Here is a 17094-nt window from a genome sequence, read left to right as displayed (position 1 = left end):
AAACCACTGAACTATCTTTCCAGTCATTTGATTATTTTAAAATGCTTTCCCTATAGGACTAAAAAGATGGCTTGGTAGTTAAGAGCTCTGACTGTTCTCCCAGAGGACCTGGCTTTGATTTCCAGCACCCATATGGTGGCTCACGACCATCTGTAACTCTAATCTCAGGGAATCTGGTGCCCTCTTCTGGCCTCTGTGGGTACCAGGCATGTACCAGTTGTGCAGACATACATGCAGGCTAAACACCCACACACATTAAAAATAAATAATAAAGTAATTTTTTGGCTACTCTGCTGTCAGCCTTTCCTCATGGATGTTAATTTAGTTCCTTGAATGTATGTTTTATAGTTGCTCTGGCCTTTGTAAACAGAATCTCTGGGTCATGGTGGTTGTTTTCTGTTGAAGTTGTCTTAATACAGCCTCACCCTTGCCACGTCTGTCTAGTCATTTCTTGGAGCACATTGGACTTAGATAGGTAATCTACAACAAAGTCTCGGACTGTCTTACCCTTGAGCTTTACCCTTGAGTCTTCCACTCCAGCTCACAGCTCCATTAGCCTTCTCTGTGTGAGCTCCTGCAGGTTTGTCTGTGTTAAAGACTGTTCAAGGTGCCTCCCCCACCAGACCCTCTAACTGGCAGGACTTCATCTCCAACTTGATCAGAACATATCCAGTCCTTGCTGTAGGCTTTATTGGAGGGCAGGGACTGCCACAGCCTCTGCTATAGGGTTGCTGAGCTAAGACTTGACTGTAACTTGTTAAAGGGCTGCTAGAAACAAAAAGCAGGGGAAGGGACGAAAGCTGTAGTGGCATGTAAATCAGAAGTCTCGCTGTCACTTCTCAGAGGGAACCTGTGGCCTGGGGACAGGGTCCTCACTCTACTGTCTCAGCTGAATGTCCTGGTGCTTGGCCTTGAGTGTCCCTGTTGCTCCTGAGAAACCCTGTTGGATCTCATTCCTGTGAACCAGAATTCCTGGAAAGGTGCTACGTGACAAAGGCTGACTGACTAGTTACAACTACAGTGATGGAGAGAGTGTGTGACATTGAAGGTCTAGAGGCTAATTATGTTGTCACAGCCCAGCTTTTGCCCCCTAAATTGCCATTCATTGCTGATTGGAAGTGTCACCCCAGGCCCTGGCATCCATCCTAAGGCCCCTCCCCCTAGGAGTTACCTTGGTCAGGACTCCACCTCTGGGAAAGCCTGCCGAGCAGTGACCCCTCCCCAGGGAGGGTCAGGACCACTCCCACAGGCTATTTAGGCTGCCGCCCAAAGAAGGAATACGTGGCCTCCAGGTTTCATGTGGTCTCCCCTGCTCTCTTCCCCTCGCCAGGCTTTCTTGGGCCACCCGGGAGCACTGCATTACACGTGGGCATCTTCTATTCGGTCTAATTTGGTCTGATTGGAAATATTTGCGTTGGCGGAGAGGCTCTTTTTAAGAATTATTCCTAACAATAACCCATGCCAGAACTAGCGCCCTGTGACCAATAGATAAAAACCTTCGGAGCCTATCAACTTAGCAGACTAACTTCCACCAACTCCAAAGCTAAGTAAGGATGTCGCTTGAGACTAACAGGAGAGATTCCTCCATTTTGCTGTCACTGCGTCTTTGATGTACCCACCAATGTATTTTAAATTGTCTTGACTTATGACTTTTTATGCTCTGCTACTATAAAACTTCTTCAACTGCCTTTGTGGTGGGGGACCATGAAACCTGGGGTAACCTGCTTGGGATTCCTCAAAAGATTTCTTCAAACCCTTGTTTCCTGTGCGGTTGGTCACTCAAATTTAGTTCCAGAATAAACCAGCTCTTATTCCATTAGAGGGGAAGGTTGTGTTTTTGCACCGTCGAGCTACACACGCTTAAGTGGACAGGGGCCACCACCTTCGGAGCCTTTGCAGTCTCTGCATCCTCACTTGCTCAGCTCCTGTCTCCAGACTGGACCCGGCAGCCTCTGCCAGCGATAACTGCCCTCATCAGTTGTACCAAAGTCCACACCAACATGCACCTAACAGCTAGGCCATGCTCTGATATTCCATGTGCACATTGAATTCTATCTGCGAAAGCTCCCATAGATCTATCTGCTTTATTTTTACGCAGTTCCAAGTAAGATTTGGTTTTGTGGCATTCCTAATACCCAGTGACTTCAAAGTAGTACCAGATACGGGTGGCCAGGGCTGGCGAGGTGGGGCCCAGGAAGAGCATAGCCCTACATTTTGCGAGCCAAAGGAAAGAGTACTGAGTGTTGACTGTACGAGGAAACAAACTGTAAGAAAGGACAGTGGGAAGTTAGCCTGCAAGGGGATGGTGCACACAAAGGATTCTGAGCTGTAGCGGGTGGGTGGGAACGCTTTCAATCTCCGTTGCTTTGCGTTAGCACACTTGGCAAATCGGTGTTAACAAGCGTGCAGGGACTCAGCTTGGCACAGCGCAGCTGAACTCGTCCAGAGGTAAAAACTGATCCAAGGTTTTGATGGATTTTCTGAGGCATCCTGCAGAGGCAGGAAAGCAGGAAGCTCTCTTGGGGAATAGCGGGAATCCCGCAAGAAGTGGCGGTGGAGGGCCACGGATAGGAGCGGGAATGAGGGTCAGGGAGCATCTGCAGGTGCGAACCCGAGGTTCATCCAATTTAGGGAGGTAAGACGAAGTCAATCAAGGGTCCAAGGGTCATGGAGTCTGGGCAGGTGACAAGCATGGATCCCGGAGCGCAGGCAGGTGCACTCCCCGCTGTCTCCCGCAGCCCTCGGGACTGCCCGAGCCTCGAGGCAGAGCCGTCTCCTGCCCTGCAACAGCTGCAGCTGCCTCGCCTCGTTCAGCCCGCCCGGCACTCGGCCTTTTCCGTAGGAGAGCAGGCGGCGGCCGCAGGGCCCGCCCCTTTGAGGCGCGCGCCCCGGAAGTGGTCACGCGGCGGCGCCGGGGCCGGAAGTGGACGCGGCCGGCGGCGGCGGGCGGCCGGCTAGGAGCTGCCTGGGGCCGGCAGCGCGAAGGCGCGGGCTCAGCGGGCCCCGCGCGGCCTCGGGTGCCCATGGGGGGCGGGGGGCCGGGCCGGTGACGCCGGACGCCCATGGACGCCCCTGAGGAGCCGCAGCCACCGGTGGTCTACACCATGGAGAACAAGCCCATCGTCACCTGTAAGTGCGGCCGACCGGGTTGGGGGGCGCGGCTGGGCGGGGCAGCTCCCACCTAGGCTGACACAGTTGATCTCCGACCTTTCCACTGGTGACCTTCGACCCGCTATGCAGCCGGTGCCGAGCAATGGGTGCTGCCCGGGGCGGTCCGGACCAGCTCTCTCGGTACTGTCAGAACTGCTGGTACCGGACCGGGCCGGCCTTCCCCGCGGATCGGCTCTTTTGCGGGCTGAGCTGCGCACTGACTGCAGCCCGGTGGGTAGGCCCCTGCTCTCCGCAGGGCGCAGGTGCTCTTCCTGTAGTAACAGACACGCCAGAGTGGCAGGTGGCACCCAGCTCTGTCCGGTCGAATCTTCCTGTGCCTGCAGGCTCTTTCCTGAGACGTCTGGGCTACTCTATTAGCGAGTTCCCGCTCGGACAGCCCCTTCTGCACTTGTTCTTTCTCCCACATAATACACACACACACACACACACACACACACACACACACCCTCCCTCTTCTGCACTTGTCCCTTCTCTCAACACACACACACACACACACACACACACGTGCGTGCACACGCACAGAGGGATTGTTTCTCTGCTACAGAAAAAGATAATTCTCATTTTTAAAGCATAACTTAAGAATTGAGTAGGTTTGCAAACCACGAACTCTTGGGAAGTGTTGACATGTTGACGTTTTGATGACTTGCAGTGCTGTCTCTCAAAGTACAGGTGTAGGTATAGTCTCTCAAATATCACAGGTGTGATATTTACTGTCAGAAGTTCAGTATGTATGTGACCTTACGAAGGTACTTTTTCTAAACAGGAACCACTCTTTGCAAAACCTGGTGCTAGGTCCCGGGATTCCCCAGCTCCTCAGCACACCCTGCTCTGCTCTCTTCTTTGGGCCCTTGGAGGAATGGGCATACTCCTCCCAGCCCCCTTCTGTAACCTCCCAGACATTTCATAGCTAAAGACTTTGACTGCTTTGTCTCTAGATGAACTTTCTCAGGGACATGGATGTGTCTCCCTTTGTGCTGGGAAACGTGCATAGTTCAGCAGTAGCTCTCTCCACTCCCCCTCCTTCACCTCCAGAAGGCTTGGCAGCTGAAAGAAAGCCATGCCAGACTTCACAGACAGGCAGGTGGACAGATGTGGCAGAGCTGGTCTGGAGGCTGCCCCACCCTGCCCAGGTGCTCCCTGGTCCCCTCAGGGAAATTGCACCCGATTCATGCTTAGGTCCAATGTGTTCCAGGTACTGAGAACTTTCCCCCAGGTACTATGCACAGTAGGAATCACGGATGAGCACTTACTACCTGGAGCACCATCCACACACCTGGTTGTATTTCCCACCCTTAACTTTGAGTGTAGGCATTTTAACCTTCAGAAGCATTTATCGGTACGCTTCTGAAGGTAAAGCTCCATGCTCTGAGGTATTAGCTGTGACTAAAGGGGAAGGATTCATTACTCTGTTAGTTAGTGCTTGGAAGTGTGCGATATTCCCTTTCTTACCTTCCTGTGTGTGGGACAGTGGTAGTGTGCAGTGTGCCTTCCTGCAGGCCTGTTGGAGTTTGGGATATTGGTGGGGAATTGCCATGGCTTTGAGGTAGCATTATAAGAATGTGTGTGGATGGTGTTCCTGACTTGGAAGGTACAACTCTTCATTGGAGTTTCAGAAAACAGAGTAATTTCAGAGAAAGGTAAAACAATCTCTTTAAAATAAAACCTTTCTTTCTTTCTTTCTTTCTTTCTTTCTTTCTTTCTTTCTTTCTTTCTTTCTTTCTTTTTTTCTCTTGGAAAACCTGATTTGACAGTGTACACTTGATGCCATTTTTATGTTCCTGGAGCTTTGGTGAGCACTCACCCTGGTTCCACTTCATTCCTTCTTTATATTTTTATGCTTTGAAGGAGGAGCAGTAAAAGCAGGTCAGAAATCTACCCACAGGCCAGTTCACTCCTAACAATACTTCAATGCTACACATTACGATTCTCTTTGTGTTTGCTCCCCAGACAATGTTTCATCTTATTCAAAAAGTTCTTACTTTAGAGCTCCTTGAACCCAGCCAGTCTGTTCATTTGAAGATGAAAGCAGAGTTCATGTTTATCATTTTGTGTATGTTTGTGTATGTGCGGATTCATTACCTGTGGAGAACAGAGATCAGTCTCAGGAGTTGGCCTGCCAAAACTTTCTACCTTGGCTTGTTTTTCTATAGGGTCTCTCACTGGGACCTGGGGCTTTCCAGTTAGTCTGCTGACTAGCGAGCTGTAGGAATAATACCTGTGTTCACCTCCCCATTGCTGGGGTCACAAGCTTGTCACCGTGGCTTGCTTTTCACATGGATTTTTAGGACCCAAGCCTGGACCCTCGTGCTTCCCTGGCAAGCATGTTATGAGCTGAGTTGTCCTCCTTGCCTTTTTTCTTTGGACAATGAATTCTGCTAGACTGTGGGCATGGGAAGAATGGAAAGTTCTCAAAGGTTAGGGGGAAACAGAAGAGATTGTTGTTTGAAAATATTGCTGAGTTATTTTAATGTTTTGAGGCTGCAGGGCTGTTTTTTAACCATAATTGGAAGATTCTTCATGTCCTGCCTTATGGGCTGTGGTGGAGAGAGACCTCGTCTACAGAGGGTGTTAATGCCCTGTGTGGAATGTGCAGGGTGCCGGCTGGGCAGCCCAGTGAATCACCTAGTCAGAATGATTAGATGTTACCATAGATTTGTTCATCATGAAACATGCTCAATACTACTGAAATCCAGCTGGTCCAGTGGTTTACATGTTAAGTTTCAGCTTAGTCCCCCTCCCCTTAAAAACTAGGTTTCTTTGTTTCAGAAAGAAAGACAGACTCCCGACCCAAGATCTGTTAGGGGAGACCCGTTCCTTCTACTGTGTGCTCATGCAGCAGAGACAGTTGATGTCCCACTGTCTGTAGCTTTCCTCTGTGGTTCAGCACATGTGTTCACCTTGGGACACGAAACGTCTAAGAGATAGCGGCTCACCAGGGACAGGTCTAGTGCTGTAATTTTGAAAGGAGAAGGAAGGCGGCAGAGATCAGCGACTCTGCTGTGTTTTGTACCTGGTTGGAGTTGGACTTTCCCCTGGAGGTGAGAGTTTATAGATTTGGATTTTCTACCCAGTCTGAAAGCACAAAAACAAAGTAACTGTGAAGTGTGTTTTTCTTAAAATTAGTAAACATAGCAGTGGCGGTGCACACCTTTAATCCCAGCGCTCAGGAGGGAGAGGCAAACGATCTCTGTGAGTTTGAGGCCAGCCTGGTTTATAGAGTGAGTTCCAGAACAGCCAGGGCTATACAGATAAACCTTGTCTCAAAAAAACCAATTTTTAAAAAAAGTAAATAAATATAGGTGTAGGTGGGAGCAGGAAGGGGTCTGCAGGCGTGGCAGGCAAGAAGAGGAAACCATATAATCACCTGCCCTGCCTCCCCAGTGGCGGGAATAGACCCCAGGCTCTCACAGGAGCCCAGCGAGTGCTTAGCTATGGAGCTGTATATCCAGTCCTGTCTTTACGTTTTGAGACTTACTAAGATACCCAGACTAGTCTTAAATTTGGAATAGTCCTGCCTCAGCTTTTCAAGTAACTTTTGAGATTACAGGGTTGCTTCAACAAGCCTGGCTGTGTAGGCGTGCCGTCCGCCCATGCTGGTTAGGAGTACTTGTGTTTTCCAGGCCATTTGGTCATTTTTATTTTGGAGGACCTCAGCAGTGAAATGGATAGTTAGGTTGACATGAAGTTAGAGGAATCAGTATATGTAAAAGAAACTAGCAAGGAAGAGAGCCCTAAACTTTTTCAGGTCTCAGTGTCTTGAATGTCACAGAATGTCATATGGTATTGTATTTAGTAAGCCCTTCCTTCGGTCTGTCCTAGCAGTCACAGAAGGGCTGTTGTACTAGGAAAGTTCTTTGTTGGCGGACAGTGTCTTCCCGTGAATGACATGGTTTAGTGCGAGTGAGGTTTCCTGGGGCATCACAGGCTGAGCTCTGTGCCCCACCTGCAGGGGCTGGGGTGAGAGACTGCAGGCTGAAGGACTCCCTGGCGCCTTTCTGTGTCTGTTCCCCCCCCCCCCCCCCCGGCCTCCTCTAAGTGTTTTTCTGTGACCCACCTTGTCTTGCTTGTTCTACCCTGGTCACACCTGTCTGTGTCTGCTCACAAGCTGCTCCCTAGCACAGAACTTGGTCTAGGAGAGCATTTGTTTTTAAGTTGCAGATTGTTGGCTTTGACTCCCCTCTCATGACTGGTTCAGTCTCAGCAACTGTTTTGTTGTGTTTGAAGTACGTCTAGGATCCTGTCACCTTTCTTACCTTTATGGTGGTCCCCACGTCACAGGCCCTTCTTTCTGTCTGTGGGATTCCTGCAGTGGCCTTCCTGTATCCACTCCACCTTGCAGAGAAGGCATAGCACCCAGCTCCCCAGCTCAGGCCCGCTGCTGTCACACCCCCTTTCCCAAGGCTAAGCTATGGCTCAGTGGTGTCTGCTTGCTTAGCATGGGCAAGGACTCTACCCTAGCACCATGAAAACCAAATGAAACCGAATAACCTTAAAAGGCCTCTCAAGAGCCCCACCCCTCCCAAGCTAGCCTCTGACACTGCCTGGAGCTGTAGAGTCTGGCACTGCCCCTGGCCTAGTGCTCTCTATGGCACTCTCTGATTCTCTGCCTCCCTCTTCTCCCAGCTTCTGGGGACACAATAGTTCTTTGCCTGCCTTGTGGTACCTGCTCAAATGTCACCGACCCCTAGGCTTGCTTTGCCTATCATACCTCACTTGTGTTTGGGATCCCACTGACGTCACCCATTTTTCTTGGCACAGAACTCCTAACAGAAATATTTGTTTTTGTCTTTGCTGATTGTTTCTCTTCGCACTGAATCAGGCTAGAGTGTAAAGCTTCATGATTAGAGGGCTTGATCTATTTCACTGTTGTGTTCTTGGCCCCTTGAATAGCATTTGGCAAGTACTGGGTGCTGAGTCTGTTTGTGTAGTAGATGAAATAAGCGAGTACATATTCTCTCAGGGAACATCCTGCTGGGTGTCTCTTAACGCTTCCATGAGGTATATGCTTCTGATGCCATAATGTTCTTTTCCTCTGCACTAAAAGCTGTATAGAAAACTCTCAGAGACTACTTGGCTTGTTCTTAGGTAAACTGAACTTGCCCATTCTGTTTGAACTTTTAAGCAGGGGAATACATGTTAATCCAGTAAAGCAAACCTAACCGGTATGCCAGGGGTATACTAGTTTGAAAGCTAGCGGCAACTGTGTTTGGGTAAGTTTTCTTTATTGTAAGTCAGTGCACAATTAACATCACAACCAAACCGAGGCCTCTTGGTCATGGGCTGGCCTTGTGCTGGGGGAGCTACCTGGCTTTTAGAAGAGGCCTCAGAAGATGCAGTTGCCGCTCCAGTCATCTGTAAGATCACATCATGCAGTCTGTGTTTGGCGTCTTGGAGAAACATTGTGTACTAGTTTGTTCTGCCGTCAGCAGTTCCTTCCACCAATTACTGAACAGGGAGCCACTGTGTGACCAGTCTGCCTCCCATTTATTTGGTCACTAGTTGGTGGATTTTTGGATTGTTTCTACACTTTGGCTCTTGTAGTCCTTCATGTCTTTGCGTGGACTTGCGTTTTTATTTCATAGAGGCTTCTAGGAGAATGGCTGCATCACATGGTGAGCTTATGTTTAGCTTTTTAGGAAAGTGCCAGCTCCTTCCCAAAGTGGTTATACTGTTTAACATCCTTGGCACTGTGCAGCTTCCCACATCCTCACTGACAGCCTGTTGTCTGCCTTCTCCCTGGAGTGGAAGATTCCTCTCTCTGTGTTTGTTTTGAGACAGTCTCACTGTGTTACTGTGTAGTCCAGGTTGGCCTGTAACTGGAGCTCTTCCTGCCTCAGTCTCCAGATGATGAGTGCCCCACACTACAGCCCTTAGTGAAATGTTTGTTGAGGTGTTCATTTTGAATTGTTACTCAATTTTATTTTCCCGATAATGCATCTTTTTATCAGTTACATATTTGAAGGTATCTTCTCTTACTGTCATTCCTTTTCCTTTTGTGTGTGCGCATGTACATGTGTGTGTGCATGTGTGAGGAGGAGAGAGATTGATGTTGATATCGGGTGTCTTCTGTACCTTGTCTTTTGAGAGCAGGTCTCTTCAGAACTTTGTACTCATTGACTGGTTAGACAGACTGACAGACGAGTTCCAGGGATCCGTCTGTCCCCCACCACCCTCCTTCTGTCAGTGCTAGAGTTGCAGACCCCACAAACAACCACAGCCACCTTTGACCATGTCCAGCAAGACATGGCACTTTATCCCCTGAATCATCTCCCTGGCTCCTCTTTTGTTAGAAGAACCCATGTTCTTTAGAATAGTGGTTCTCAGCTTTCCTAATGCTGTGATCCTTCAATGCAGTTCCTCGTGTTGTGGTAAAATTGTTTTGCTGCTACTTCATAAGTGCAATTTTGCCGTTGTTATGAGTTGTAATGTAAATATCTGACGTGCAGGATACCTGATGCATGACTCCTGAAGGGGCCGCGACCCTGGGTTGAGAACTGCTGATGTAGCACATGGCGAGAGCAGTGGTGGGTGTAGAAGGACAGCTTGTGTGGGATGATGGGCTGTTGAAGAGTTCTTCTTCAGTGAGAGTGGACTACATTTTGGTTAGGCTGCAGTTTCCTGGCATGTAATTCCCACATGTAAATGAGGACAGTCCTGATTGGTAGTTGTTTGGTTAGGGCAAACCACTGTGTATGCAATTTCCCATGCAGATGAAGCAGCTCTGTGATATAGGATTGCTTCTGATGTGTTTGGTGAACCATTCTCTCTTCCTCAATTTGGGTGGAATGGAGCTGTGAACCAGGCTTGCATTGGGGACACGTTCCCCCTTTTGATCTCTCCATCATGGCCGTCCTTTCACATTGCCATGCTCTGCCCCAGCAGAGCTGTGAATCCAATCTTGGGGGGTTGGTTGGAAGTCTCTTCTTTAGTAGCTTCTTTGAGCTGAGCAAGGGTGCTGCATGCTTGGCCCTGTCTGTAGTTGATTATTTGGCAGGAGTTCCTGGCAGGCCATGAAAAGAGAACCATACTTGGCATAATTTTGGTAGAAGGTTTGCATTGTCTCATCCAGGAGGCTTATGAGAAGTGGGCCGTCCAGTGCCAGGGGGTGAATATTGTCAAAGTGTCACAGGGGCCAGCACTCTTGAACCCTGGAAGACACAAGCTGTACAAGAGGCTAAAACACAGGGAGTCCTGAAAGTATGACTAGGGAGTGATGGAGGCCAAGGTGCATGTTCCTGTCTGGAAGTAGAGAGAAGTTTGGGTTCCACAAAGGTGTGTATGAGCCTCAGGATTTCTGCATGCAGTAAAGAAAATACTGAGCTATGCCGTCTTTCAAAGGGGTTAGGGTTTTCTGTACACGAAAGGCATGTAGAGGGATCCAAGCAGGCTTCTGTAGGGTCTCTTGAAGAGAAAGTGCAGGTCCTTAGTTGATTACCACTTGAACAGGCTCTCTTGCCTCTCCTGTGCTTTGTGGGAGACAGGATTTTAACCCGGACTGATGAACAAGTCGGTAGAGCCTTTTACATTGGCTAGAGTGACCACCTGAACAATGCTTTGTAAACTTTTAGACGTGCCAGGCCCTGGCTTACCCAGGTTGGACTGAGAATCTGGGCAGTGCTGGTAGAAATTTGCTTTGGGGTATTGCTAATTACATTACTCTTTGCTGGGCTCTCCTGTTGGGTATTTAAGACCATGTTGGTAGCCCTAAATTAACCTCTTTGTTATGGTCAGTCCAGACTCCTTAGGAGTTACTCAGAGACTTAGGAGCCTCTTGGCCCTTTTTATCTGAAATGGGTCGGGGGTCTTACTGATAACATGACTTCCCTTGAAAGCAGTGAGGACCTTCCCCTTTTTGTAGTGACCCTCTTTGTAGAAGACACACAGATGTGGGTCTCCACTTCTCTCTGATCAAGATAACAGTGGCTTGTCAGAGCTGCAGACCGTTTTAGAGGGGCTGGGAAGATCGCTCAGTGGTTAAAAGAGAACCCGGTTACAGTTTATAACTGCTTGTAACTCCATCTCCAGGGGTCCTAACACCCTCTTCTGGATTCTACAGTCACCCTCCCCACATACATACGTGTGTGTGTGTGTGTGTGTGTGTGTGTGTGTGTGTGTATACACACGCACAATTTGTAAAATAATAAAAATAATCTTCAAAGATACAAGCTTTTAAAAACACAGCTACAAAATTTGTACTTAAAGCATTTTTTAAAATATGAGCTAGTGAATTTTAACTCACTGTGTCCTTTGAGACAGATGTTTGCCATGTGGCCCAGGCTGGCTTCAAACTCGTGAACCTCTAGCCTCTGTCTCTGAGTGCTGGGATAGTAACAGTTGTACACTACCATACCTGGCCTCCTGTGTGTCTTAACTTTTCTAAAAACATAGTTTGGATTAGTATTCAAATAAAGATCTTTTTTTTTTAAAAAAAATTGTTTTATTTTGTGTGTATGGGTGTTTTGTCTGTACTGCATTTGTGCAGTGCAGCAGAGGCCCGAAGAACTGGAGTCACAGACAGTTGTTTAGCTTTTATGGGTACTGAGATTTGAACCCAGGTCCTGTGGAGACCAAACAGTGCTGTAACTGCCAAGCCATCTTCCAGCTTCCTAAATGAAATTTTTAAGTTAATTCTCTTAGAACTTCTGCTCCCCTCTTTCTTTTGCCTTCCAGTGTTTTTGCAGCCCTATTGCAGCTGTCCTTCAGAATCCTCACTGTTTTAGTAGGTGTAGCTAGGAGCTCAACATTTTATTCCTTTTTGTTTTGCTTTTGCAAGATTGTCTCATTATTGGTGGTGTATTCCTCCATCAGCAGGTACATGATGTCTTATTGTCTTCCTACTAATTCCTAAAGGCTGTAAAATGGTGAGATTCTAATTTGAGTGGTTTCTCCTCATTTATTAGTAGGAATACTTGAGTTAAAAGCATTTATACATGCGTATTTATAGTACTTGGTATGCCTAGCTTTTCCCCTTCACAAAAGTGTCTTCAGAGCTGCCCCACCCCACTGTTCTTCTCTCTCTCTCTCTCTCGCTCTCGTTCTCGCTCTCTCTCTCTCTCTCTCTCTCTCTCTCTCTCTCTCGCTCTCTCTCTGGATGGGGGATGTTTGAGACAGGGTTTCTGTGTGTAACAGCCCTGGCTGCTCTGGAACTAGCTCTTGTAGACCATGCTGACCTCAAACTCACAAGATCTGCCTGTCTCTGCCCCCCGGCCGGCTCACTGTTCTCCTTAGTGACAGTTATCTCTTTCAGTGTCATGAGCATTCTTGGTGTGTTTGGCCACTCGCTGCTACTGCATTGGTGTGTGTACTTTTACCTTTGGTCAGTTCAGAGCCTCCGTCTCTGAGGCAGGCAGGGCACTTTGCTGGGTTCTGGACTGTTTAGCTTACTGTGCTTCCTGCCTCTGATCTGCAGCCACCATCATTCCAAGGAACCTTGTTTCCTTTTAGTAGAAATGCAGTCTACAAGCTTACCTTGACTTGGACACTCGTCACTAAGTGTGTTCAGTGGGGTCTTTTTGTATTTTAAAGATTGTTGGAGTTAAAATTCAATATGGCAAGGCTTTATTTACTCAAGTATTCTATCTTATATACATTCTTTCTTTCTGGGGGGAAACTCTGCCCCTGCATCTGTAACTCAACTTGTGACACTATATGTAATCAGTATACTGAGGCTTACACAACATTGACATTAGAGCTATTTACAGTGTGTGGAACAGTGTGTGTAGGTTCTGTGCAAGTGCTGTACCACCTTATATTAGGGACTTGAGCATTGGTAGAGTTCTGTATCCATTGGGGTTTTGGGGGCAAGTCTCTCAGATCTAAGGGACGACTGAATTCTGCTCTCTACTTTGGCATCTCCTTTACCTAAGTATCCTAATGCAATTTTACAAAATGGTTTCCCTCACTATTTAAAGTAGTATAAGCTTGATGAAATGGCTCAGTAGGTAAAGTCACTGCTGGAGTTTGATCCTCAGACCCACATAGTGGAGGAAAGGACTGACTCCTGTCCCCCGACCTCCACATAGACACATGGCCCATGTGCAATGCTCCCCCATCATTTTTTAAAGAATATAATTTAAAATAGAATGTGAACCTTTTTATTTCCCTCTCTCAGGTGAGATATTGCTGATTCCACTGGTTTCTACAACTCCCCTCTTCCCTCAGTGTGCCTTGCACTGTGCTGTACTTGGGGTGTGGGCCCAACCTGAGGAGCTCCCCTGTGCCCGTGTCTGTCTTGTTTCTGGCCATGCCAGATGCTATGCCACATTGCTGGATTTGCCAGGTTCTTCTCTTTCTTCATCGTGCACTGCTGAAACTGCAGTTAAACCCCATTGAGAAGGTTGTTTTTGAACAAAGGCTTTAGGGTGATGAGGGGAGAACATGAGAAAAGAAGCAAGGAACCCTTAGTCCAAGGCAGGACTCTTCTTAAGATACAGCACTTACCCAGGCGGCCACAGTGCTCCTGTTTGCTTTGACAGAAACCTACCAGCGCTGATGGTGCACACCTTTAATCTCAGCACTTGGGAGGCAGAGGCAGGCGGATCTCAGTGAATTTGAGGTCAGCCTGGTCTACAAAGTTAAGTTCCAGGACAGCTAAGACTATACAAAGAAATCCTGTTTCAAAAAAAGTCAAAAAATCAAAAAAACCAACCTACGAACTGGAGCCCTCAAGATGGCTTCTCAGGTAAAGGTGCTTACTATGTAAGCCTGATGACCCGAGTTCAATTTCCAGAACCTATTGAAGGCTGCAGAACAGAAAGTTGTCCTTTGACCTGCACATGTTGTGGCATATGTGCTCACATGCTCACATAATGCATGTGTGTGTGAGTGCACACACACATAATAACAATAAATAAAGTTATGTTAAAAAGTTACCATTTACTGGGGCTTTTCGTGGTCTTATGTTGTGACGCAGTTATTGCAATCTTTTCCTTCTGAGATTCTTCAGCTTCCAGATTAGCTGGGCTCTGTGAGTTGTTGAAGGTGACTGCTGTCTCCTTAGTGAAGTGATGCTGATGTATACAGAAAAGGACCTTGGCACTTTGTGTCTTGAGACTGGTATTCATGTGTCAGTCACATTTCCTTTTCTGCAAAACTCCACAACATAAAGCTTGTGGCCATGAAGGCACCATCCTGCGTTCCCTCTTATTACTCCTACTGAGGGAACTATTGTCGCATAGAGCAGGGGCAGGGGAAAAAGTCCTCGTGTGGGAATGCGCACTGCTACGTCTGTGTGTGCCTGTGCATGAGCGTGTGCATGAGCATGTGCACGTTTGCGACATGCCTATCTATGTGGATGAATGCATGGATCAGAGGAGGGGCCAGGAGGAAGGCTAAATGGGACAGGCATAGTGACAGCCAATGACGAGGGGACAGGGGACCATTGAGGCAGGTTATATGTTTAGTACTAGATTTCCCTATGACAGGTTCCACATGAAGTTTTTATTAGTGACTTTTTTTTTATTATAGTGTTGACATTATGTGTGTTAGAGTAAATTCCCTAGTAGTTGTGAACAGGCTGAGGTAACTTTCCAGCCTGTGTCCTTGGGTGTTTTACTGTCCATCTGAAAGTTTGTCTTACCAGATGCTGTTCAGGAGAGATTAATGTGTGTTGGCTGTCGGATCAAGAACATGCATGCTTAGGCTCGAAGATTGGCCCTCCAGGGAGGTATTCCAGCCATGTGGGAGCTGCCTCTATTTGAACTGTAGCTCTTGTTCACTCTGCAACAGTGTGTGTGGAAAACAGCTATTTCTGAAGGTGTATAGACAGCAAGTATTAGGTACAGTGTGCATTTTTTTTGACTCTTTTGTTCAGAAACGGAACCCTAGGGCTTTCTTGGAGGATCCTCTTAGTTTAGTCTCATTGTCGTGTGTCCTACCTTGGTAGCAGAATTCTTTGGTAATGTGAGTCGTAGCCCTGGCCGAGTGCCTCCAGTCATGCATACTTGTCCAGCCCTGTAGATTAACTAAAGTCTGTCACTGCTCCCCACTGTGAGTGCTGTGGAGCAGAGTGGCCCCTAGAGCTCATCTAACTTTCAAAATAGATGTGGCTGGTGAGAGCGAGGACAGTCCCCTCTTAAACAGTGGTTTGGCAGCCCATGGCTTGGCTCCTGTTGCTCAGGTTTTACTGAGGGAAGGCACAGTGTCTGCGAGCACTGGAGATCTTCCTCCTAACACAGGTCTCCCAGGTCAAAGTGCTGATCTTGAAGAGTGTGACACCAGGTCTTTTTGACCCTTAACAGCACTTGACTGTTGCCTGTTGGGAAGCACCCTTCCTCCCCCACTGCAGTTCCCGTCTATACAGTGGCCCTCCTTCACAGGCCGACTTGAAGTTTCAGGTGTGCTGGGCCAGATCCCTACAAAGATTACTAGTGCTGTTGTCAAAGCGCCCAAGAACTCCGTGCCCCTTCCACCACCAGAGGACACCGACAAGGAGGATTGGAAGCCCTAATCAAACAGTGCCTCTCTTCTTGGGCCTTGGCTTCAGAACTCTGAGATGTGCTTTCTGCTGTTCGGGAACCCCATCCAGAGTGTTCTGCTGTTGCCTGGGTCACAGGACACCGAGTTTGATGAGAAGAGATGCTGTTGGTTGTGCTTCTAGTACTCTCTGACTTCACCCAAGTGTAATTAGCCCTTCTCTTCTCTGAGTGTCCAGAGTTTTAATTTGCCTGGGCAAAGCATGAACATGTGCTCTTGGGGAAGCCTCAGGTATAGCTTGTATCAGTAGATGTCTAAGCTCTGGCTCTCCTGTGGGCAGTTTTCTGCTCTGAGCCTCAGGGCTGTTGGTGTTTCAAGCAGCACACGAGGCGGTGCCCACCCTTGCACAGCGCACAGCCATCTCATGCCACTGCTTACTCTTAACTGAATGTTCGAGGACTTCTATGTTTGTCCTTTAGTCTGGCTCCATTATGCTTAGAGGGTCTTCAGTGTAGGTGACCCAACACACCCTGTAACTGGGTGTGGACTGGTCTGTCTCATCAGTCAGGTCTCTGTATGACTCCCTAACCTAGCTTTTTTTTTTTTTTTTTTTTTTTAGTTTTTACCCAACTTTTTTTTTTTAAATAATTCATTTTTTATTGATTTTTTTTTATTGAGCTCTACATTTTTCTCTGCTCCGCTCCCTGCCTCTCCCCTCCCCTTCAGCCCTCTCCCATGGTCCCCATGCTCCCAATTTACTCAGGAGATCTTGTCTTTTTTCTACTTCCCATGTAGATTAGATCCATGTATGTGTCTCTTAGGGTCCTCATTGTTGTCTAGGTTCTCTGGGATCGTGATTTGTGGGCTGCCTAACCTAGCTTCTTGACTCTCTTACTAGTCAGCTCCGAGCACTGGGGTCCACAGGGAAGGAGACCTGTGCTTGTGGCAGTGTTTCACATGGCCTTTTCTCGATAATCTGGTAAGGCCTCCTAATCAATGGTCTGAGGTGGCCCTTTTCATAGCCTTTGAGTCAGGATGGTAGAACAGAGGTTTCTGGGTAGGGTACTTGAAAGCTGTGCTTCAGGAACTGTTTTAGGAGCAGCTGGCCTGCCTGTTACAGTCTGCTGCTCTGAGGAAGTTGCTCTGAGCCAGGCTTTCATGATTCAGAGACACTCCCTTCTCTAGTGAGCTGCTTCAGGAATCTAGGAAGAAATGTTGCCCGTTTAATCTCCTCCCTGTGAGCAGAGATTAAATTCTTCTGAAAATGTCAGCACTATCCGTCAGGCATTGGGGAAAGCACCTTTCTCTGCTGTAACACTGATAAAAATACTTAGGACTATAGTAATAGTAATGGCTATGTGTTCTGAGAAACTTATGGTGGCTTGACTTCATATTCTCTCTGTGTGTGCAGGTGTGTGAGTGGGTAAGTGTGTACCTCTGTGCATTAAGGTCAGAGGTCAACTTCAGGTGTCATTGCTCAGGAGTCATTCATCTTGTTATTTGAGACAG

General features: G+C 47.7%; 1 protein-coding gene across 1 annotated transcript in view; it reads left to right on the top strand.

Annotated features, from left to right (window-relative positions):
- The first annotated feature begins 2970 nt into the window (after window positions 1-2970).
- Window positions 2971-17094, top strand: part of Trappc10 (trafficking protein particle complex subunit 10) — a 62987-nt gene continuing 48863 nt past the window's right edge. The window contains exon 1 of the mRNA XM_048451329.3: window positions 2971-3129. Within this exon, the coding sequence (XP_048307286.2) occupies window positions 3063-3129 (67 nt within the window). The 5' untranslated portion in view covers window positions 2971-3062. The remainder of the gene's footprint in view (window positions 3130-17094) is intronic.

Source organism: Myodes glareolus, chromosome 18 (assembly GCF_982192425.1).
Source record: "Myodes glareolus chromosome 18, mMyoGla1.1, whole genome shotgun sequence".
Classification (NCBI taxonomy): Eukaryota; Metazoa; Chordata; class Mammalia; order Rodentia; family Cricetidae; genus Myodes; species Myodes glareolus.
Note: the sequence above shows the minus strand (reverse complement) of the source record. Positions and strands in the feature narration are given on the sequence as shown.